The sequence below is a fragment of the Onychomys torridus genome, chromosome 4, assembly GCF_903995425.1.
Source record: "Onychomys torridus chromosome 4, mOncTor1.1, whole genome shotgun sequence".
NCBI lineage: Eukaryota > Metazoa > Chordata > Mammalia > Rodentia > Cricetidae > Onychomys > Onychomys torridus.
Window position 1 is genome coordinate 59,605,673 of NC_050446.1, and position 24,258 is coordinate 59,629,930.

Consider the following 24,258-nt stretch of genomic DNA (forward strand, 5'->3'; position numbering starts at 1 on the left):
GTTATTTAATTAATATGTGGTGGGGGCACTTTTTTGGGGAGTCTAGTCTGTCTGGTGTTCTATAGGCTTCTTGTATCTTCATTGGCATTTCCTTCTTTTAGTTGAGAAAGTTTTCTTCTATGATCTTGTTAAATATATTTTCTGTGCCTTTGAGTTGGTATTCTTCTCCTTCCTCTACCCCTATTATTCATAGGTTTGGTCTTTTCTTGGTCTCCCAAATTTCTTGGACATTTTGTGTCATGACTTTGTTGGTTTTAGTGTTTTCTTTGACTGATGAATCTATTTCTTTTAACGTATCTTCAACACCAGAGATCCTCTTTTCTCATGTGTCTTTGATGCCTGTTTGGACATATTTGAAGACTGTCAGTGCAGAGAGCTGCAGGACTCTATTCTATGCCTTAAGACAGAAAAAAAATTAAAGTTAAATTTAGACAATCCAAAGTAATAAATAAATAAAAGAAATAAAGTGTGGAACTTGGAGTTTATTTAACAAACTAAATCTGAGAAAAGTCCTAGTCTGTAAACTATTTTTTCCTACCTCTCCCTTCCTCTCTCCCATTTCTTTACTCTCTTTTCAAGCCTCTTCCCCTCACCTCTTACTTTTCTCTCTTTTTCCTCCTTTCTCCTCTCCTGTGATAGTCCCAACCTAGCTCATGGTAGCTCTTGTACTCCATCTTCCTACCTCAGTCTCCTACCAAGCTGAAAGCCCAGCCACAATGTCAGCTTCCTAAACTGAGTTCTGAGCTACAATTGAAGTGTTCTGTTTTGCTTATGCACAGTTAAGTTGCAATATTTAAACTTTTTTTCAAAATTTTATTTTAGACTTTGTGAAAAAATAATTTTGGAAAGTATAGGCTTAAGAAAATTAAAAAGAGTACCAACTTGACTAAGGAAGTAGGAAGAGCTTAGGCATTTAAATAGTCCATGTTTGGGACAATCAGAACTCAATTTTCAGACTTATTTATCATAGTTTTTAATTACTGAGTACTTACACTGTTTTACAATTCATAAAACTACCCTTTGTTTCACTAGTATGTAATAGTAAATCTAATTACAACACATGAAAAGATGTGTCCATCACATCATTACACAAAGATCATTGAAGTTAGCATTGAAAGTAGTCAGAAACCAGTAGCTACTGAATAGAAATCCGCATGCTCTCTTTGTGATTTGAGATGTAGCACAATGAGGTTAGGATCTTAAAATGGAGATAGAAGATTACCAGAGAGCTATGATCAGAAACCTTGCTATTCCATCAGCTCTATTAGCAGATAGAATAGAGTCATCATCTGTTCCTTCCTTTCTTATCCTGTGTCACTCCCCAGAGAATCACAAGCCATGTCAAAGGTATGTCAGAGTTCCATCCACCAGAATCATGCATTGTTTATGTGATGTATTGCGTACTATGATTCTACTTTCCTGAGTAAAAAAAGCACAATTTTGAGTCTACAGGCACATATTGTAGTAGAACATTAAATAGAACATTCAAGAAAACAAAATAAAGTTTAGAGTGTTTTGTATTTATGTAGAAGAACTCTCATAAAAAAGAAACAATAAATAATATGAATTTTTTGAAGTTATGTCCATAATTTATTTGTCCTAACTTAACTAAATCGTAACTATTTCTTAACTTTACAGGCAGCAAAATCTCCAAAATTGCTTGCAAAATAAAGTATGTATCATAAAGTTAACTGATAAGACAGTATATTACCATATGCCATTCTAGAAAAAAATGTAAATCTGACATCAACAATCATCTACTGATATTTGTTGTTCACACCCTATGCCTTTTATTGTAATGCAAGTTTACTTTTAGATAATTTTAATAGTTTCCTTATAGTCTAAAGTTGTTATCAAAAAACTACTCTTGATACTTTAGGAAGGCTTCTTGGGTGTACCATGGAGTAAACATTCAGGGACCTAGCTTTGATGAGCAGCATGAGGTTATGGAATCTCATCCCTTGTGAGGTATTATTAGTCAGTATAGCTTTGCAGATATTGATGGCTAACTCTGTAGAAAATGAGTTGAGATGCCTGAATCTGTATCCAGCAACTCTTGTGGTAAAAACGTGCTACCAAAGATCACAGACACAAGTACTTGCTCACCTGTGAGCTGAGACATGAAGCAGGAAAAGATGGCATAGTTTAAAAACATTTAACTGTGTCTAGTCAGACTAATCTGGGATCTTGAGAAATATAATAGCAGTGGGCCTTTTTTTGTTGTTGTTGTTGAATCTTGCTCAGGTAATAAGGCATGAAGCACACATAAAGTTTCAATTTAAGGAATGTTTCTCTGTTTAATATCATAATTGAAAGAAATTGAAAAACTAAGATTCCTTTAACCTCATTTTTTTTTACATTCAAAATTTTAGAAGTTACCCTCTTTTTTATATTACAATTGGAAATGCTTTATCCTTCACCTAGTTTAAGAACAGCAGTATGGTTCCATTGTTCATTATATCTTGTATAAGAAATAGTTTGGATATTTCAATAGTATATTCAGTATTGTTCATTTAGAATAATTGTCTCCTACTTTAAAATTTGATTTATTATTAGAATTTTCAATTAAAGGAATATTTATGTAAATAAGACTTTTATAGATACAGTGATCTCAATCTTATCAAAGTACTAGCCATCATCTATCATAGCAGTGAAAAACTATTTTAAAAATTGGGTAATCACAGCCTAGTGGATTTTCATTAGGTGCTCCCTGAGAGCTTCAAAACAGATCAGCAGAGAGGGTGTTACACAGATTTTAGATTTTCTTGTAATGTTGACTTAAAACATTACTAATTTCTGTTTACTATAGGTATATTTTGAGTGGGAACAACCTGTCAGCCTTTCTGTCATGTCTTGTATTTTCATTCATCTATTTTATGCTTTCATAGATAGTTTGTTCTGATTAGTCATGTTAGATACAAAGCCAGTCTAAAATACATTAATTTTTGTATTCCATAAAAACAGACTGTGTGCTTACTGTTATAGCATGGAGTAGACAAGAAAATGATTTATTCTTCATCCCAATATAGAAGCTAGACAAATGCTTTTGAGGACTCCAAAATACATTTACTATATCTGTTTGGAGAAATAATTTGAAATAATTTAATCAGTTTTCAAAATATATAGCAGAGTTATGAATACCACACTGGGTTTTTTTCAATCTTTTCATGAGATATGACTAAATAACAATTTGATAACTTTAATTTTAAACTTACTGACCCAAGTTATGAATGTTGGGAAATAATTTATGTAGTGTCTTAAGGCATATAAACAAAATGAAATATTATACTCAAAATATTTTTCTCTAGTATGAAATAAACCAGCTAAAAGCAGTCTGAAATTCTGAATATATTCCTTTTTTCATTTTTTATAAATATGCTGGTATTCTACTTATAATGTATAATTATTATATAATTGTGTAGTATAAAAAATTTAATACTACTCCTATATTTCCCAAATATGGAATAAATAAATTTATATGACTTAATTTTTGTCTGCTTTTCTTCTTTCTAGGTAACTTCTGAAGAATTAAATAGCATAATTCAAAATATAATGACATGGGTTGTAGCTACAGTAACCAGTATATTATATCCAGCCATCACAAAATATGAAGAAAGAGTGCAGAGTAATAATTATCCAGTGTCTGATGACTCAGACCTTTCTTCGGATAGTTCAAGTTTCTGTAGTACATGCAGTGAGGGCTTCACATACAGAAGCTACATACCTAAAGCATTTCAAACAAATCCATGTGTATTTGCTGGGGACAGGCCAGTGAAGAAACCACCCACACCTTTGAAACCTCCTTCTGCACATGTGGAAAGAAGAGTTATTGACACAAAATATCAAGTGAGAGAACAATCTATATCTTCACAAGTCAATTACAATAAAACCAGCTTGGAATATCCATTTCCTAAGATTGGAAGTAGTAAATCTGATAGTCACCTTTTAACAACATTAGAAACAAACATCAAAAAATCTAAAGATGTTACCACAGAAACAGATAGTTTAGAGATTCCATTGCTATATGACAAAAAGGCAAAGGCCATTGATCAGATGAAAAATTTAAAGAATGTTTTTGTAAACTTTAAATGTCACTTGAAAGGAGAAACACAAATTATTTTAGAAAGTATTTTTCAAGAAATAATGTCTGACTTAACCCAGGCCATTCCTTCTCTTTCTTCTGTGACTGCTGAAGTTTTTGTTGACCAATGTGATACAGAGAGAGAAGACTTGCTCTCAAATATTGACATATGCTCAGTAGCTTCAGAGATTGTGGAAAATATGCTGGAGAAACTGGAGTCCTCTGTTGAGAAAAAATGTATGCAGATGTTTTCACAGGAAGATTTGACAGTTGATATTAAAACAAGTTTCTCAGGTAGTACTGAATATTTCTCATCCTTAGATACAAAACCTTCAGAAGATACACTGACTTCTACCTTGGAGCCAATGTGTGATATTGCTGATGATATGGTACATGCCATTTTAGAGAAATTGATGACTGTTGCATCTTATAAGAAAAGTGAACTTCCTCTGGAAGACACAACTAAACATTTCCACCAACAAATTAAGACAGAGCCAATTTTTGATAAATTTCGTCAAAAACATGACCAAAAGAAATCTAGCCCTGAATCTGATGCTGCTAATCTAATTGTGAAAGAAGAAATGCAAAACTTAATATCAAATATTTTTTCACAGTCTTCTCTAGTTGGTTATGTAGAAGAAGCAATAAGCACTATATTAGGCTATGTACAAACTGAACTTAATAATGAGAGACTAATTGCATCTGAAGAAACAGTAGTACTTCTTCAGCTACTGGATGACATTTTAACTCAACTTCACCAGGGGCCAGCAAAAGCAGGTGTTAAAAAACATAGACAACCTCGAGTAAGAAATCTTCCTGATGCTGAAGAAAAGTATAGGCTCACTAGCACTGGTTCATTTAGTGGTCTTAGAACTAAAAGACCATTTCCTCCTGTTAATGTCCCAGGCATGGTTATTTATTCTGAAGATGATGATGAAGAAATAGATAACCTTGTGAGAAGTGTGCTTGATTCATCCTTCAGTGATGAGAAAATAAAACCACAAGAGCAATTTATTCATTGGCCTACAAGGAGAGACACTTGTTTTGAACCCAAAAGGAGCAATAACCTACCAACAAAACCTACTACTCAAACCAAAGTTGGATCTCATGACTGCAGAAAGTTGAAGTTATCTCTTAGTAGTGAAGACATTATGAAGACAACACATTGCTTGACTAATGATGCTTCAATTTTCAGCCAAGATCAAAAGCATCAAATACAAAAGGCTTCAGAAAACATAGTTCAACACATTTTAACAGAAATGCTCAAGGATATGTCTTCTGTTTCATCTCATCACCCAGGAAACAAAATTGGTGAAGAAACCTCTGGTTTCGTCTCAGAAAAATCTCAAGGATTATCAGATCAAGAATGGATGGAAGAGATGTTTTCTGTGAAAGAAATTTGTGCATTTGCACACGAAATAACTGATTCTGTGATAAATATACTTCACAAGGCCTCAAAGTGCATTCCTAGTACCATTAAAAATGCCATTTCATCAGGTCATCAAACTCGTCTAGATCATTCTGATACTCCCCAAACAACCAAAGAAATACCAAGTAAAATGCCATTCAAAGTGTGGTTTGACAGTGAAAAGAAAATGAAATATTTATCTTCACTTAACATAGAGCTTGAAAAAACTTCCATGTTAAGATCTCAAGAATGTGAACCTAAGTGTGTAAATGATATTACTGATAACATCATTAATACAATTTTTAAAAGTCTGAAGTTATTTGTTTGTCCAAAATTAAAGCCAGGCAAAAAAATTTCACTCATTGGGAAATCATTGCATTCTCAACTTAGTACTTACACAATGAAAATAGTCAACATTGTTTTAGATGCTATACAGAATGAACTAGAATTCACCAAGATAAACCCAAATCCTAAGGAGACAGATCATACCAAGTGTCATACAAGCAAAGGGTTGTTTGCTGATTCCAATGAAGCAGTAGACTCGAATGTCATCAGTGTCAATGACATTATGGAAAGTCCATTACTGACATGTATTTGTGAAATGATATCAAGTACAAATGAAGATCAAACAAATACTTCATCCTCTACAGATAAGGCAGTTTCTACAGTGTTATGTGGGTCTGAAAATGCTAATAAACAAAACATTTTGCCAAGCAAACAGGATAAAAATTCTTTTCGACAATATTTGGCTACACCTTGTATTCACCACAGTGTCATTAAAGGAAAGAATTTGAAAGATAGCTCCAAGTTGCAGGTGTTAGATCGAATTGGAGAAATGCTGTATGAAATGTTAAGCAAACTCACAGGTTCCCACCCTGATTCTCAGCCAACTAGTAGTCAGCAAAATATAGAGAAGTTACATAAGGATCCTCCAACACTATCTAATGTTCAGCTCATTTCCAAAGCAATTCTGGAATATGTCCTTGCAAAACTATGTGATATTGATATAGATACCAGCATTGTAAATTCTGGATTGAAAACTCTCTCAGAGTCACTTGACATTGACAACCTATCATTTGCTTCAACTATGGAGGAAATGGCCAAATGCACCGACATCATCTCTAATATAATTTCCAAAATTATGATGGATAATAAAGAGACTACCAAAAATAAAGCAAAAAGTGATCTCTCAGTGTCTCCCAAAACAGGGAACTCAAAAGAAATGAGCCCAAATAAACTAAAAACTATTGCTTCAGATATTCTTAACATGGTTTTTGCTAAACTGGAACTATTTGCCAGTGGAAATGTAGAAAATATTGGTTCTCTTAATGATGAAAGTAAAACAGAGAATAAAATGGATTGGGAATGTGAAAACGAAAATTCTCCCACAGATTCACATGATAAATCATTGCTGTCTACTTTATACACTCACGCAAAGAAGGTATCAAGTGGTATTTTGAAAGCTATTCAAACAGAATTAAATATTAACCCATCAGATTATAATAAAAATACAAAAAACTCATCACAAGAGACACAAATGTTTACAAATATAATTGATTTAATTTTAGATATAGTATCTTCAGATATGTTTGTTGAACCTGAATCTGAGCACAGAGACATTGAAAATTATCGCTATCGACCAATTTATGGAAATTTTCTTCCTGGAGGAGCTGAATCGGGGTCATTTCTAGATGATGACACACAAAATAAAGAATTCATTGGAGATAGAACATCACCCACAGAAGAAACTAGAACCTTTTCTACTGACCAGTGGGTTCTAGAAAGAACCTTGAACAAAATTGAAGTAAAACTCAAAGAACCACACAAATCTCCAATTGTTCCTATTATAAGAAATATTTTGAATGAAATTTTTCAAAGTGCTTTAATCAATCAATTAAATGTTGTTTCTCTCTCACACTCTCATTTTAGTAGTATGCCTTGTAATGTCCCTGTGTCAACTACTCAAACGTCTGCTCAATTTATGGATCCTTTGATGGGCCCTTTAGTGTCTGACACAGATGTAACTAAGGTGGTGAATGATGTTGTTAGGACCGTATTTCACAAACTGTATTCAGCTGCTACAACAGAAAAACATGAAAGTGGAAACAGATGTGAAACAATCATCTTATCAACCAATGTTTCTTTTTGTGAGCATACCTATGCAGGAAACGGACCTGTAAGTGTCTTAAATGGAAATCCATGTGGCATTCAGTCGAGCTGGAATGTTGACAAACAGACAAAAATAAATGTAGTTGAAGATATCATGCAGGCAATATTAGAAAATTTAGAAACTTTTGCTGCTTCCAAAGTAGAATCTCTCTTTCATCCCCAAGTCGGTTTCAGAGTTCCATTGACTTTGCCAGTACAGCAGGAAGGGGCAACATTAAGCAAAGCATTGTCAGGCAAAGACTCATATTCTGATAAGCAATTTCCCTGTTGTTCAGTGGATTATAGCAACCCAGGAAAGATGGATTTATGGTGCCAACTGTCCTTGTCCAAATTAAATATTTATGCAAAAGAAGTGGCTAGGAAAATTTTACAAGGCATCAAGCATGAGTTAGATAAAAAACAAGAGAGTCTGCCCCTGACAAATAACATTGTGGTTCCCGAGAATATTGCAAGTCAGGTTGTTAGCACAGTGCTCGATATTGTGTCAAGCAAAAGCAAGTGTGACGAAAACAGTTGTGACAAAGATAATTATTCAGAACAGCAAGATGGTATTATTGAAAGGCTAGTCAATAAGACAGAATACCGGAAAACACTTGAGTTTAAAATTCAAGATACCATTGAAGGTATCTTATGTGATATTTATAAAAATATCATGTATCCGAATAATCTCTCATTTACCACACCCACTCTGCAATATAGTATACCTAGCAAACACTCAGAAGCAAATTTACAACAAGTTGTTGTGGGTACAAATATTATCCCGAAAGTGTCAGTTCCTAAAACAGATGTGATTTTGGTGTCCAAAGATATAGTGGATATTGTGCTTCATAACCTTACTTCTTTGGTCATGCTTGCCATAAAGGCTAAAGATTCTACTTCCTCAAGTTTGGCCTTCTATGATATGTTTCCAAAATCTCAGTGCCAACAGCCTCTTTTTATAACACAAAGAACTGAGGAACAACCAGGGCATTTTTCACATTCAAACATGAATTTAGCTTATGCTGATGTTTATCAGATGCCTGTGAAGAGAAATGAAGACACCAGGGAACCTGCATCTGACCCATGCGAGGAAAACGCCAACTTCATTACTAAAACTATTTTCAATCGGTTACAGTCTTTTGCCACAGAAAGAATAAATTCATTAATGACTTCCACCTTTCAGTCTAATAATGAAAATGTATTTATTAGCCCAGAATTTGAAAATAGTAAACAAGATGACAGCAATTTTCATGAATCGGGTCAAGTTGAATCTGATGTGAACATCCTAAAATTATCAACAACCAAAACAGATCCTAGCCAAGAGCTTGCAAAACCCGTTTTTGCCAGTTGCAGGGAAAATCTCGGAACCACAGTCCATTTATCACAAACTAGCCTTAAGCACTATGCTGATTTCATTGCCAGTGCTATTTTGAAGCTTATTAAAAATGATTTAGACTTAGAAATACAAAGTAAGCACACATATTCAAACAACATTTTATTTCAAAAAAATATTGTGAGTGAAATTGTTAATAGTATCTTAAATATTCTGTGCAATAAAGGATCTGAAAAGGAATTTTTTTTATCCTCCCCAGAGAATTCTAGCTGCTCACAGTTAACCATATCAAATGAAGTTTTGCTGGGATACCAAGAGAGGGAAAAAACTACCTCATTATCACATTATGACCCTTTAGAAGAAAACCAAACAACACTGGAAAAGGAAAGCCAGAGAGTTGTTTTGGAAGAAATATTTTTGAAGAAAGGAGGATCAAAACCAAGAGAAAAAAATGAAATATTCAGTGCAGTAGAAGAGGTTTTGAAGAAGGTGAGTCAAAACATAATGGAAATCACAGGCCACTTGCTCCCATTTAATGAAATCCCCTACATTGTGTCTAAATCTAAGAGTAAAACATCAGCTATAGCACAGAAGAAATTCTTTCAGTCTTATATTAACAACACATCAAATGATATACTTGAAAATATTTTGGGAGAAATGCACTCTGTGGTTGTGACATCATTGTACAAAAAAACTAAATGCAGGAGAGAGGTGGAAATGTATGATAACAATGATACCTCATCAGTAAAACCACCATGCTTTAGGGAAAATAAGCCAGCAAGAAAAAGAAGTAATCCCCCTAGACTTGGGGTACCACAAATGCATCATAATGCTGACAATTTAAATGCTCTTGTGTTAGAAAACACTTTTTTGCCTTATTTACCATTGCAGATTGGAAGATATTTAGTTCAAATAGTTCTTGATAAATTGTCAAATTTTGTTTCCCTTCATCTTGAAGAGAGATTTCCCCCTGAAGGTAGTTATGATGACATGTACCTTCTTAGACTACATAATTCTAAACTGAGCCCTAAGAACAGCCCTAGGCCAGGATGTAAAACAAGTTTAAAAGCAAGATCAAAAATTACCTCTCTCTCTAAATTTAAAACAAAACCACATCTAGGCATTAGTGGTACTAAGTCCAAAAGCAAGACCAAGTTCGGTGCTGGAGAGAAGATCCCAAGGGAAAACCGATCCAAAACTGCCATTGGGCTGCCACAAACTCTACCAAAAGAGGATGCCAAAACCCTACTGAAAACAAAACTGCCAGCTTCAGAATTAAGAATTTATGCCAAGAACATAATAACTGATATTTTAGAAATAATTGTGAAAGAACTTGAAAGAGTGGCACAAAATAGAGCCATGTTAAGTATGAAAACTTTACCATCTGATCAAATACTGGAAGCAAGTAAAATTGTTAGTGCGGTGTTGCAAGAATTGTATGCTACAAACAACCACAATTTGGCTTCTCCAATTAATGTCTCAAATCTGGGTGATCTTCGCATATCAAAGCAGAATCTGGGTGCAGGTTCCCCTACTGAGCAGCAGGCATGTTTTTACCTTGAGAATGTTTCCTCACAGCTAGAACAGATTTTTCCTAAAGAAGGTATATTTAAAAAAATGTTTGACAAATGGCAAGCAGAAACAAGTGACACAGAAAATGAAAAGTCTAAACTTTTAACTATAGCTGAAACCATTTTGACTGAAATTTCAATTAAAGTGAAGGATTTGGAGTATTCACTTTCACTTTTAAATTTACCATCACTTGAAGATTGTGGAAACAGATTATATGATCGCTTTAAAGATGGATCTACCAGAGCTGAAGATACAAAGGCACAAATCAATATGTTTGGACGGGAAATTGTTGAAATGCTATTTGAAAAATTGCAGCTGTGCTTCTTGTCTCAGATGCCTATTCAAGACAGTAAGGGAATGCTAACAAATAAGAAAGAATATGGTGCTGCTAAAAGTAAGCACAGTGTTCCAAGCAAGCACATCCTCAGTGGTGTGCAGACCTGTAACATGAAGAAAAAAGACCAGGTGTCTATGAGCCCTAGCAACCAAATTGTGCAGGAGATTGTACAAAGAGTCTTAAACATGTTAGAGTCATTTGTGGACTTGAAGTTTAAGCATATCTCTAAATATGAATTTTCTGAAATAGTGAAAATGCCTATAGACAATCTCTTTCAAGTGCAACAGAGGCAATTAAGCAAAAAAATGTTGCCAAAGTTACAACCATTTAGAAAGTTTGGTGATGAACCCAAGTCAAGTACTAGTATATCCAAGGAAAATATACAGAACACGCTCCTACAGGTTCATTCATTCCATTCAGAATTACTTACATATTCTGTCACTACTGTCAGTGATATGCTTAGTATAATCAAGAATAAGCTAGACAAAGAAATAAGCCAAATGGAACCATATCCAGTTAGCATACTGAAAGAGAATATTGCTGCAAGTGAGATCATTGGTACACTGATAGACCAATGTACTCATTTTAGTGAGTCTTTGATCGCAAAGCTTCCAAACAAAAATTATTTCAAAAGAACTGAGAATGTTTACATTGTTAACCAGGTTGAGTTTGCATCTCATGTGAAAATGCCTCCATCAAGGATGAGAAACACTAGTGTGAGAAGTAATACTCCACAAAGGAGTGTGTCTGGCTTGACGTTTAATTCAGAGGATGATACAAAAGATAAATATGGGATCACATCCAATTCACCCTCACACATCAGTTCCTGTGTTGAAAACAATATTAAAAGCTCAGAGCCATTGGGAAGGCCCAATTCAAAAGCTATGCCATCATGTTCTAGAAACAAAGCACAAGACCAGAGTCAAAGGAAATCAAACTTTGGACTTTATGAGGAAGCCACAAAAGGTAACAGTTCTCTTCCTGAAGGCAGTATGTTACAAAAATTGTTTAAGAAATCAAATGATTCCACAGAAGAATCACTAAAACAAGTCATGTCATTCATAGGAATGGGAAAAGGTGAAAATCCAAGGGTTTTTCACTATGAGACCACCAAACCAATTGAGCCAACTGAAATTAATACAAATGCTTCCCCACTCAAAATATGTTTAGCTGCAGATAATATTGTTAACACAGTACTGTCCTGCTATGGCTTTCCCCATCAGCCACACCCAGACGAAAGCCTGGAGACCATGAAACCATTTTTTATGCCAGGGCAAAATCCTTCGTCTGTGGTAAATGAAGAAGAAAAGAATGAGAAAAATTTGCTCAGAATGTGGCGTAAACGAATGACCTCTATAAATGAAGAAAAAAGTGAAGGCTTTGAAGCCTGCCAAGAGGATTTTTCTTTATTACACAAATGGAAAAATAAAAACTCCAAAATGACAGCGGAGACTTTGGAGGAAACTGACACAATTGCCTTTGCTGATCATGAACTGGGTCCAAATGAAATGCATTTGTTGGCAAGACATGTTACTACATCTGTGATCACACATTTGAAGAATGCCGTAGCTGCAGGTAAGCAAGAGATGAGTTAGTCTTTAAGTTGAAATAATTTGGGGAAAATAGTATAAGGTATATTTAAAAGATCTCTTGTCCAAGAGTCTGCATTTTGTTTTTTTCTGAAAATAGCTTTAGAAATGTGAATAACTATTTGATTATTTTTAAACTTCCATGATACATAAAAATGTTACTAAGTGAACTGTTTATGTATTAAGTAGAAAGATGTTTTCTTCCCTTTAGATCTACTATATATAGATAAGGGGAAAATGAAAAAAAAATGTTAAAGAAGGAACTTTGGTTGAACATGTACTGTGAATCAAAAAGTTGCAAATACTTGTGCATGCCTCTACTGCTGCAGTCTATCATTAACTTTCTGGAATTGATGCATTTGTATTTTATTCAAGATGATAGAGTAACAAAAATATTTAAACTTACAAGTAAAATGCAGCATAGCATCAAATATATTGATTTAATATAGTTTTAAATAATCTTTTCACTGGAGCTATGGCAGGATGTTTCACTAAACCTAAAATGTCTCATCTTAGTGTTCATAACTATACAGTCAAGGCAGACATCAACCTATGACTTGTAGATTTGAATACGGAAGACCTGTTTTCTCAACATATTGGATAAGACTAAGATTTCACAATTGTGAAGTATTGAAGGAAAATCCTATTTCTTTTTTCATTAAGTTTTACCTTTTACTTTAGTAAGGAGCCTCACAGACAAAATACATTGCCAATATGTTGAATTTCCCAAGTTTCCTCTAATCCAATCTAAAAATGCTTGTTTCTGTCTTACATTTTCTTTTAGTTTCAACTGAGGAGTTGTCTCATGTTTCTTCACTCCAAAAGAAAAGTTATGACTCAAAACAGCCTCTCAAAAGCATATATAGTAATTCTTCAATGTATCAGTTTTGTGAACATCTCTCTGAATCAGTCATCTACTACTTAATTTTAAACATTTCTGATGGCACCAAAGAGGGTAGCAAAGACAAAGCATGGGAAATCCAAAAAGCAATCTCTAACAAAAATATATCAATACATTCTCAAGTGTATAAGAGCAGGTCTATTTCCATTGGAGAACTCGCTTTAAGTATTGTTGAAGTTATTATTGAAATTATTTCTAATGGCAACATTATAATTGCTGACAAGGCACATCAGACTCCCATAAAAACTAAGTACAGGTTCTGTCCAAGCGTGACTTCTTCTGACTTTGATGATATCTTTCAAGATCTCTTAAATGGAGTGATTTTGGTATTGTCCGAAGTACTAGGAATAAATCATTTTGAAAATAATGTAAGAAACAAATCATATTCTACATTTAGAAATAGTGTGCCCATTTTCAACAAAGTCAATACCACAGAAAGTCAGATAGGCCCCAGGGACTGGGAATCATCTCCTCACCTAATTGATGCCCTTGCTCAAAGAAATAAATTAAATTACCTAGCACATAGGCTAAATGGTCTGGTTGGTAACTTAAAATCTCATGAATCCAAAGAAGTCATCAATGAAGTCTTTAATATTGTTTTAGATTTATTTTTACCAGATGACTTCCCAGAAGGGGATATGTGTTCTGGTAAATCAGCAAGGACATTTTTTACCTCAAATAATCAACAAAGTAATAGAATACTTGCAAATAATCTAGGGCTTTCCCCCAAATCAGTTTTTCTTCTCAATATTGTGTGTGAGAAACTTATTAGAACACTTCTGGAAAAGTGCACGGGCACTGCATTTCTTGAGGATAGTTCTCTTTTTCGTGAAGTAGCAGAAGAATGTCAACATGTAAAATTACTTCGAAGTGTTCAAGGTGGAGATTTTGATTATTGTAAAGCACCAATGAACTGTGAACAATTTCAAGGAGATTACATGTCAGACCTTTCAGAAAATTTGGGAGACATAGATCAAGATTTATTATCATCAGACTGTATACTTGATGTTATGTCCCACAGCTTGGTTAAATCTTTGATGGATAAGCTATCTCATGGTTTTCAACAAGCTCCTTTTGAAAACAAATGCCTGAACTACAGAACAAGAGAAATACAACCTTTTTCCCCAGAAGCAAAAAGGCGAGAATTAATAGAATTGGGACAAACTAATGCCCATGTAGGATTCATGAGCTATGACAATAATTATTTTACCAAGTCCTTGAATAATTCCAAAGCAACTAGCTTTAAAATGCAAACACCATTTGGCAAACAACATATAGTAAAACCTTTCTCTTTGCTACTTCCTGAAAGACAAGAAACCAGGGGAATGAACATAAGCTATGTCTTTCATAAGCCATGTCAAAGAGGTGCAAATGGTGGTGTTTATTCAGCTACATTTTTGGAGGACATAATCTCAGAATTATTTTTTAAGCTGTCTACATCATTGTGGAAGAAAAATATAAACATCACTGAAACCTGCCTCAATGATATAAATACATCACTTATCAACAATGTAGTGAATGACTTAAATAATGCTCAAATTACTGTTCTAAGGTATCCTGAAGAAAGGCTGTATTTTCCATCAGCACATAAAGGATGTGTTACTAAGATTGTTGATTGCATTTATTATGATGTTTTACAGAAGTATGAATTTAAAGTAACCTGTGGTGGTAATTTGCCATATGATAATACTTCAGTAGCTGCACAAATGTCTAATAGCATATTGTTAGAGATTGTAGACTATCAGCTTCCATCTTGCTTCAAGGGAAAGCTCAGATCAAATTCATATCATACTCTCAATGCTGAAATCATACTGTATAAACTTCAAAACAGTCTAAGAAAATTTATTTCTGAACCCATATCTTCAAAAGGTTATAGCACCATGTTACCACACTCATTTTTAGAATATGCCGTCAGAAGACTTTTAGCTCAGCTTATGCCCCTGCCTATTAAGCCTTCATCTTTAGAAAAACAATGTTTAATGACTTCAGATTTTGATGAAATGTCCAACTGTATAACAAATAAGGTTATGTCAGCCATTTCAAAACATAAAATCTGGTTCACCATCTATGATAATCAATGTCTCCACACAGATAAAAACCTCCAAAAGATGGTAGATTCTGTTTACAGTAATATTATACAAATGTCTGGTTCTCTTGATTTAATACAGAGGAATATAATCAACCGAAGTCCAATTATGATTGATCAAATAGCCAGTTTCATTATCCAAGAGATTATTGAAAACCACCTTCGACCATTTTTGTGTGGAGAGACTTTACCTCGCTCCAAAACTCCACTGGATGAGGTGACATACATGGTCAAACAAGTTCTCAATGAAGTTGTAGAGTCTCAAAAACTCCAGAAGCCATCACCTTTACACATTTACCCTGATAAATTTGTAGGAGAAATTGTTACCAGAGTTTTATCAAAGATTTTTAGCCCTAAGCCTCATACTAATGTTGAGCTGGAAAATATGACCCAAAAAATAATAAACTCAGTGAATAACCATTTAGACAAAACCAAGATTCCTATTCTATGTGATAAGCAATCATCCTTTCCATTTAGTGATGCAGATATTGTAGATGAACTTGTCACCTCAGTATACAGAAATGTTTTGAAGCAGCATGGGCTAGATCCTGACATTGACGAGTCTGAAAATGGTGAAGCTTTTGTGGAAAATATTGCCAAATTAATCATAGCAGCTATTTCAGACTACCTTCTTCACCCACTGTTTTCTGGTGATTTGTCAGCTGCTCCCTGTTCTAATTCAATGGCTGATGATATGGTTTATGATGTTCTTGGTAACATTGATAATTCTACTAAGTCAAAGCAGAGTTTACCTCCATATAATACATTGCTACCATATACATTTTTAGAAGATATGATCAGAGAACTATTATCTAAATTTTTTCCTTCTCCTAAAATGGTTTTAAATATGACATCTCCAAAAGATAAAGGAGTAAATTTCAATGAAATTGCTTCCAATCTGATCAGTGATATTAGGAGAAAAATTTCCCAACATGAAATTAGATTTTCAAAAGATGAAGATAAAACAAAGTCTTTTTACTCAGAAGATGATGTTTGCCATCTTGTTGATTCTGTTTTCACAAATATTTTAGAAAACTCCACTTCTCAAGAATCAGTGGAACAAAATATCACAAAAACTAATGATGTTTTCATTGATAAAATGGCAGGTTTTATTATTAAATATATCTGTGAGCAGCATCTTCAGCCATTTGTAGAAAAAAGGCAAATATCTAAATCACCATGCAAATGTTTTGAAGACAGACAGCCATTAATTTATGCTAGTGCTTATTCTTCAACTTTCTTGGAAGATGTGGTCTCTGGGGTAGTGAGCAAAATATTTCACAGGGTGATTGGCATTGTACAAGTGGAGTCAACAAGAAATTCAGAAGATGTTTTGTTTGATAAAGCTGAAAATCTCATATATTGGATAACAGAGGAATTTTCAAAAGCCCAGGTTATAACTATAGAGAATGCTGAGAAACACTTGTGTTTTTCCCCAGTAGAGAGAGATGTACTCAAAAATATTATTGACACTGTGTACAGCAAAGTATTAGAAGAATATGAAATGGGAATCATGCCTGATAAAGATTTTCTAAGTGACACAAAGGCATTGGCTGGCCGGATAACCAAAATCATTCTGACTGAAATTTTTGATTTCCAAATTCCACCAGCTCTTGTAGCAAATCTGCCTTTACACTTACATTCCAAACTTAGTCAAAATGTTTTGGTAAATGGAGTCCATTATGAAATTAGCAAGTCAAGATTCCGAAGACAAGCATCAACAATATATACTACTATGCTCTCACATATTCATTTAGAAAAAATAGTCACTCAGCTTATGTCTCAGATAAGTCCATCACATTCCAGTGTAGAACATTCTGGTACTCCACAATCAGACTTAAGTAACACAGTCATGAAGCTGATAAATGAAATCATGTCAATAATTTCAAAACATGCAATATGTATTGTAAAACATGGAAATGAAAAACAAAGTATGATTTCAGAAAAAGACATACAGTCAATGGTTGATTCCATTTATGCTGATCTTTCTCATTCAAATCTATACCAGCATCTTACAAAAGATAAAAAAGGTATAAGTAGAATACCTGTTTCAAAAATTGCGAGTTTTATAATAAAGGAGATCTTCAATCATCATCTAGAGTCATTCTTATCAGGAGATACAAGTTTTCTTTCTGCTTCAGTTGCTCAACCTTGCAAGCAGAAGGCAACAAAACCTAAGCAAAGAGAATTGTCTTTCATTATGAACTCAGCTATCTTTTTGGAAGAAGTAATTTCTGAGCTTTTATGCAAAATTCTTCAGACATTCATACAGGATTCCTTGGCTACTGAAACTGCAGAGAAAGCAATAACCCAAATAATGGATATTGTTACAACATTAGTAAAATCAATTGTTTTAGAGTTCACTACATCTGAGATTTTACTTGCAGAAAATTTGGATGATAGTCTTTGGTTTTCAGAGACATATAAAGAAATGGTGCAAAAAACAGTCCACTCAGTTTATGAAAATATATTAGATGAATATAAATCACTGACTCAACTACACAGGACTATACAAAATGACACTACTTGTTTTGGAGGAAAATTATACCATTTTCTACTGGAAGAAATTTATGATTATCAGGTACAGTCATTAGTTTCAGGCGAATTAATGCCTTCTTCCTATTCTTTCCCTCGAGCTGAAAATATCATCAAAAATGTGCTCAATGTCACCTTGAAGGATACCAATGCCATGCCATCATGCATTACAGTGCTCCCCTGTTCTCTGATAGAAAATATGATTTACAAGCTTTTAGTTAATATCTTCCCTTCAGATGATACTACAAATAAACTAACAGAAAAAGAGTTTGGGCCAGATAATGATGACGAGTTCATGGCTGCAGCTTCAAAACTAACTGATGAAATTATAAAAGAAATTTCTGAACATGAGATCAGATTTGCCACTGCAGAGGAGAATGAAGATAGTATGCACTTAGGAACTACTGAGAATTTCATTGATTCTGTATGTAATAATATTTTGAAAAACTCTGAATTCCAAGCAGAAGTACAGAAAGATGAACACAAAAAGGGGGGTTCATTTCTCAGTAAAATAGCTGGTTTCATTATTAAAGCAATCATGGATCATCATTTGCAACCATTTTTATATGGTGAAGATTCACCTTCTAGTAACTTACCAGAATATGGCCATGATTCTGTTGTTGCTAAGTCTGGGAAAGAAAAGGCACAGCCTTCTCTATTTTCAGCTGCATTTTTGGAAGATGTAATTGTTGACCTAGCTCAAAAATTTTGTTCTTTTGCAACTCTTGCTGAAGATTCTAGGAAAAAGGATATGCCAGAGGCAGAAATTGTAAGCTTAGCTATCAACTTTGCAAACTCTCTCATACAGGAATTTAGGAAAAATAAAATCAAAGTTTTACCACATGCTGAAGAAATATTTTCTTTACCACCAATTGGGAAGGAGACAGTTGATGAGATATCTAATTTTGTATATGATCAGTTCATAGAGAAATTTGGATCTGATGGTATTCAGAAAGATGACACTGGTAACATTGTTGTAGAAATGGTTTCTTCTTTAGCACAGAAGGCAATCTCCACATTCAAGATTCAGCCACTATTTTCAGGAGACTGGTGCTCAACTTTCTTTTCATTTCTAGATCCGGAAAATATCACCCAAAGAGTTCAGCTCCTACCACAGAAAACATCCATGCAGATTAGTAGACTCTTAAAGCAGAGCCAGCTTGCTCTGTCTGAAGACACATCAATGAAAAAAGATGATATCCATCATCCAATAATTAACTCTATAGCTACCTTCATGAAAAGCAATATCATCAACCTGATGTCAAGATCAACTACAGGTGTCACAGATGCAAAGAAAGATGATGATAATAAACTGAAGTCTGCCACCCTAAAATATGAGAGTGCCTCAAGGGCTACTTCTCCAGCTGCCAGTGTGAAAAGTAAAGATCCTCAGGTTCAACATTTAAGTGACAAATGTAAAAGTCATGAAACTGGGAAAGAGAACTTAGTTCTAATCAATGAGCAGGGTCAGATGATTGAAATAATCACCCGTTTTGCAGTTTCTACTGTTAATAACAGTTCGGAGAAGGAGGTACTTGAGTCAGATTTCATAACAGACAATGAAAAGAAAATTGACAGTGCTAGTCGAGGTCTAGTGAAAACAAATGAGAATCCCAAGAGTGGGAGTAAAGAGAACATAACCAAAAAATCTTTAACAATAGCCCAACAGCCCGTCAAGGAAGAGAGGACACAGTCTGTAGCTAAAACAGATATAGATGAGGAACTATACACAGAAACTGAACGTGTTGAAAATGTCATTGAAAATATTTATGACAATGTTTTAATATCTTCTCAAGAGCCATTGGATTTTTCTAGACCAATATACAGCAAAAGCCTCCCAAGTGATAAAGTTTTGGTTAAGCGTCAAGATTCTGCACAGCCTGTTACAATAAAGGATTCATCCCCATCAGTTAACAGAGACATCACTGCTAAAGAGAAAGCAAGTGAAGAAGCTGAAATTAAAAGAAAAGAAGAGAGTGAGGTAAAAAGAAAGAAAGAGATTAAAAGTCAGCCTAGTAAGACAGACCATCCACAGTCCTCATCAGAAAAGGAGACTGAGATAAAAAGAGAGATAGAGATTAAAAGACAGCCTAGTAAGACAGCCCATCCACAGTCCTCATCAGAAAGTGAACCTAGAATTATTCCTGCTAAGTTTCTAGAAGATGTGATCATTGAAGTGGTGAACAAACTAATATTTACATCTTCACCAGAAGCAGAAACGTGTAATAGAACTCCAGATGCAAGTGGTGACCAAAATCAAGGTGAACTTTATGACACAGCTATGAAACTCATCGATTCAATGTTGAAGGAGTTTTCAGATGCAGAAATTAAGGTATTTAGGACAAATAAGGGAAATGAGATTTCCTCACAAGCAATCAAAGATTCATCAGCACATATGGTACCTCCTGGGCTTAAAGAAGCAACTACAGAGGAACCATCTTCCAGCATGAATGTTAAAAATGTGGATAAATTGACACATGAGCATAAAACAGATGAACAATCCTCTTCTGACAAGATGCCCCCCATAAATAGAATGCTATCAATTGAAAAATCAATTGTCAATAAAATCGTTCACTCTTGTGTTTGCGATGTTTTAAAGGAATGCACATCTCAGGAGTCTGTTTGCAAGAACATCAACAACAATGGTGAAAAACTAGCAAAAAGGCTAACTAGCACAGTGATAAATGAAATTTTTCAGCATCAGCTTAACTTGATATTTTCTGATGAGATACCAGCTTCAGGATGTGTGCCTCTGGAATCAAAAGATGTTGAGGAGAAGGTCCAAGAGGCAGTGCAAACAGCCAGTAAAGAATGTAACACAGTTAGTAAAGAATGTCAAACCTCATCTCCATACACCATAAAGTTGCCTTTCAAATTTTTAGATGATGTGATTTCTGCTCTTTTAGCAAAAGTTTTTTCAAAACTATCCAGTGTCAAAACAAAAATATCTCAACAAAATTTGTTGAAACAACTTGACTTCCTTAAAGCGAGGTTAGTAAGTGCAGTTGCAGCAGAGATTGCCAAAAACGAAGATTTGAATATACAGTATGTAGACTCTTTACATCCAAATGATGATGAAATTATTCAGCTCGTGGTTCAGACAATTTATAATAATCTTTTACCACAATTTGGATCACAGGAAACCATACAAAATTGTGTAGTTAGCGGATGCAAATTCCTTTCAAATACCATTGTTGATTTAGTTCTTCGAGAAGTGGCTGGCAATCAGTTGCAGAACTATTTTGGCGGTGAGTTGACTCCATATCAGTGTGCAGAAGTTGACAATGTTGTTGAAAATATCCTCACCAATGTTGCCTTAACTACTCCATCCCAGCCACCACGTCTTCGTAAACTGTCATATAATATAATAGAAGCAATTGCTGTAAAATTCTTATCAAAACTTTTATTATCTGTGTTTCCAAAAGTGCATACAGAAAGAACTAAATCTCAAGAAACTGAAATGCAAAAAATAGCCTCAAAAATACTAAAATCAATCCAAGAATGTTTTTCCAAAAGTAAGATCAAAGTTGTACAACCTGCCAAGGAATCAGAACCCGTGCCTGTAGCTGACAATGCAACTATTGACAAAGTAGTTAATTCAGTTTATGCCAATCTTTTAAAACAATCTGGCTCTCCTACATCTGTATTAGAAGATTTAATGGGTAAGAGTAGTGTCCTTTCTGACATAATAGGTTTGTCAATGGTGAAGGAGATTTCAAAATCTGAATTTCAACCTCAAGCAGAGGAAGAACTTTCGAGTTCAGAATTAGCTCTAGAAGCTGTCAAAATTATGGAAAAGGTGGTGAAAATTATTGATGAGCTAAAGTCCCAGGAAAAATCTTCATCCACAAAAGATTTAATGTTAGATTCCAGAGTTTTAGAGGAAGCATTGGCCTTATTCTTGGCTAAACTAGTAAAGAAGCCTGGTGTTTCAAGCAAAGACACGGACGGCTTAACAAAGTCCGAGTTAAATAAAATTGCATCTCAGTTGACAAAATCTGTAACAGCTGAAATTTCCAGGAGTAATATAAATCTCATGGATTCTAATCCTGAAGAACAATCTTTAGCTTCAGAAAACATTGAAATGATTTCTCAGGTTATTGAGGCTGTTTACGATAATATAATAAACCAATCTGGAACCCATAATGAGCCCTATGATATAAAATGTACAAAGAAGGCCTTCCCTAAGAAAGTGGCTAGCTTAATTGTCAATGGCATTTCAAATGTTCCATTATGTAGAGTTAGCACGAGTTCTTATACTGCTGCTTTTGGAGATCTAGACACAAATCGAATCATTGAAAAGGCACAAAAGCATGCTGCACAAATGAACTCTGACTCTGATAAAGAGTCGGATGATGCATTAGAAGATGAACTTCCCATTAGAATAATTCCACATGTTGGGAATAAACCACTGAGAATAGATCCAAATATCATCTCAGAACACTTAGCAGTTATTTCTATGAAGACTCAGCCTCTGGAGACACTTAAGATGGACTGCATAAAGAGAACTGGTTGTAGCATAGCAGAGCTGAGAAGAGCTTCCATAAGTGGAAAAGGTCACTCTTCTCCAGACGTGTCTGAATTAGGAAAGAGACAGAAAGAAAGGCGCATCTCATTGGATAGGACAGGACGACTGGATGTAAAACCCTTAGAGGTAAGCATCGCGACAATGGAGAAAACAGGGAAAGCAGTGAGCCAGTTCTGTGACTTCCTTCCTTTCCTAGCTACATGCAAACATATGCTTGTTATTTTGCCAGCTGAACAGGGAACTGGTTACAATGGTTCATCTCCACAGTCAGGATTTTCAGGGATTTGCCATATCATTTCCATATTTCACGCTAAAGGTCTAAGGCTAGTTTTTAATAAGATAATCCACTAAAACTAATTTTCCTTGAAGCAGGGAAATAAATATGGATCCTGATTGACATCAGAATGACTGGAATATAATTTTATTTAGAAATTTATAAGAACATGTATTCAATACCATCTATTTAAGGCACTACAGTACTATTTTCTCTTACTTTTATTTAAATTTATCCATATAATATATTTGAATCATATCCCTGTCCTGGTTCATCTTGTGTCTTGCCCACCTCCCTACACACCCTACTTCATATTCTTTCTTCCTCTATCTTCTTTCCAAAAAATATAAATCAAAACAAAGAAACAGAAAGGAAACCATAAGACAAAACATAACAAAACAAAACAACAAAAGACATACAAAAATACATAAAGTTCAGTTTTTGTAGGCCAATTACTCCTGGGTATGAGGCGTGCCCTAGAGGATGATTGATATACCTAGTGACATTGTTTTAGAGAAAGCTGATTTTTCCCTTTCCCAGCATGTTATCAATTACAAATAGCTTCTTGTTTAGGGGTGGTATTATGCATCTACTCTCTCTTCTCACTGCTAGAGTTTTGTTTGATTTGAACGTGTGCATGCTGTCACACTCTCTGTGAGTTCAAATGTATAACAGACCTACTATGTTGTATCTAGAAGATGCATTGCCTGTGGCTCTTAACAGCCTTTCCATATCCTCTTCTTCAGAGGTACCTGGGCCTTAAGTTAAAGATTTACTAAAGACATCCCTTTCAAGGCTGAGCGTTACAAAGTCTATTAGATTATGCACATTTTCTGGTTGTGGATCTCTGTGTGAATTACCAAGAAGATTATTCTCTGATGAGGGATGAATGAGGCACTGATTTATGGCTATAGCAATATGTTATGAGAAATCATTTTATTGTTGTATTCCTTTATCAGAATTTCTGAATTCTGAATTAACTGTATTTTTCATAGGCCAATGATCTCTCTAGTCTCAGGTCATTAGCCACGTGAGCAATGCCAGATACAGGTCCTATCTCATTTGATTGGGTTTACATCCAATCAAAAATTTGTTAATTACTGCCATAACCCTTGTGCCACTACTGTAACTGTATGGCCTGCAGTCAGTTCTCTGTTGCAGTTTTCAGGGTTTATAGCTGGATGACATTGATAACTACTTTCCTCTTCTGGTAGCATGCAAATTGTTTTCCTATACCATGAAAGCTAGTCACTAGGGGTGAAGTTTCTAGTTAGGTACCAACTCTATTTCTCCATGTTTGAAGACATGAGTATGTTATGTCTAGAGCCATAGCATTTATTGTCAAGTTGCAAAGGGTAACCAATAGACTTATCAATAGCCTGTGGTATTTGAAGGGTTCTATAGGGCCCCTTTGATTAGCTCTTCAATAAAATATAACCCATTCCTGGCACATTGGGGTTTCATTC

At 34.6% G+C, this 24,258-nt stretch overlaps 1 protein-coding gene across 1 annotated transcript in view; it reads left to right on the forward strand.

Moving 5' to 3' along the window:
* The window catches only part of Fsip2 (fibrous sheath interacting protein 2), an 84,294-nt gene that overhangs the window by 38,970 nt on the left and 21,066 nt on the right, over nucleotides 1-24,258 (forward strand). Inside the window, exons 15-18 of the mRNA XM_036183289.1 lie at nucleotides 1,639-1,672; nucleotides 3,514-12,454; nucleotides 13,253-19,966; nucleotides 20,066-22,644. Coding sequence (XP_036039182.1) covers nucleotides 1,639-1,672; nucleotides 3,514-12,454; nucleotides 13,253-19,966; nucleotides 20,066-22,644 — 18,268 coding nt within the window. The remainder of the gene's footprint in view (nucleotides 1-1,638; nucleotides 1,673-3,513; nucleotides 12,455-13,252; nucleotides 19,967-20,065; nucleotides 22,645-24,258) is intronic.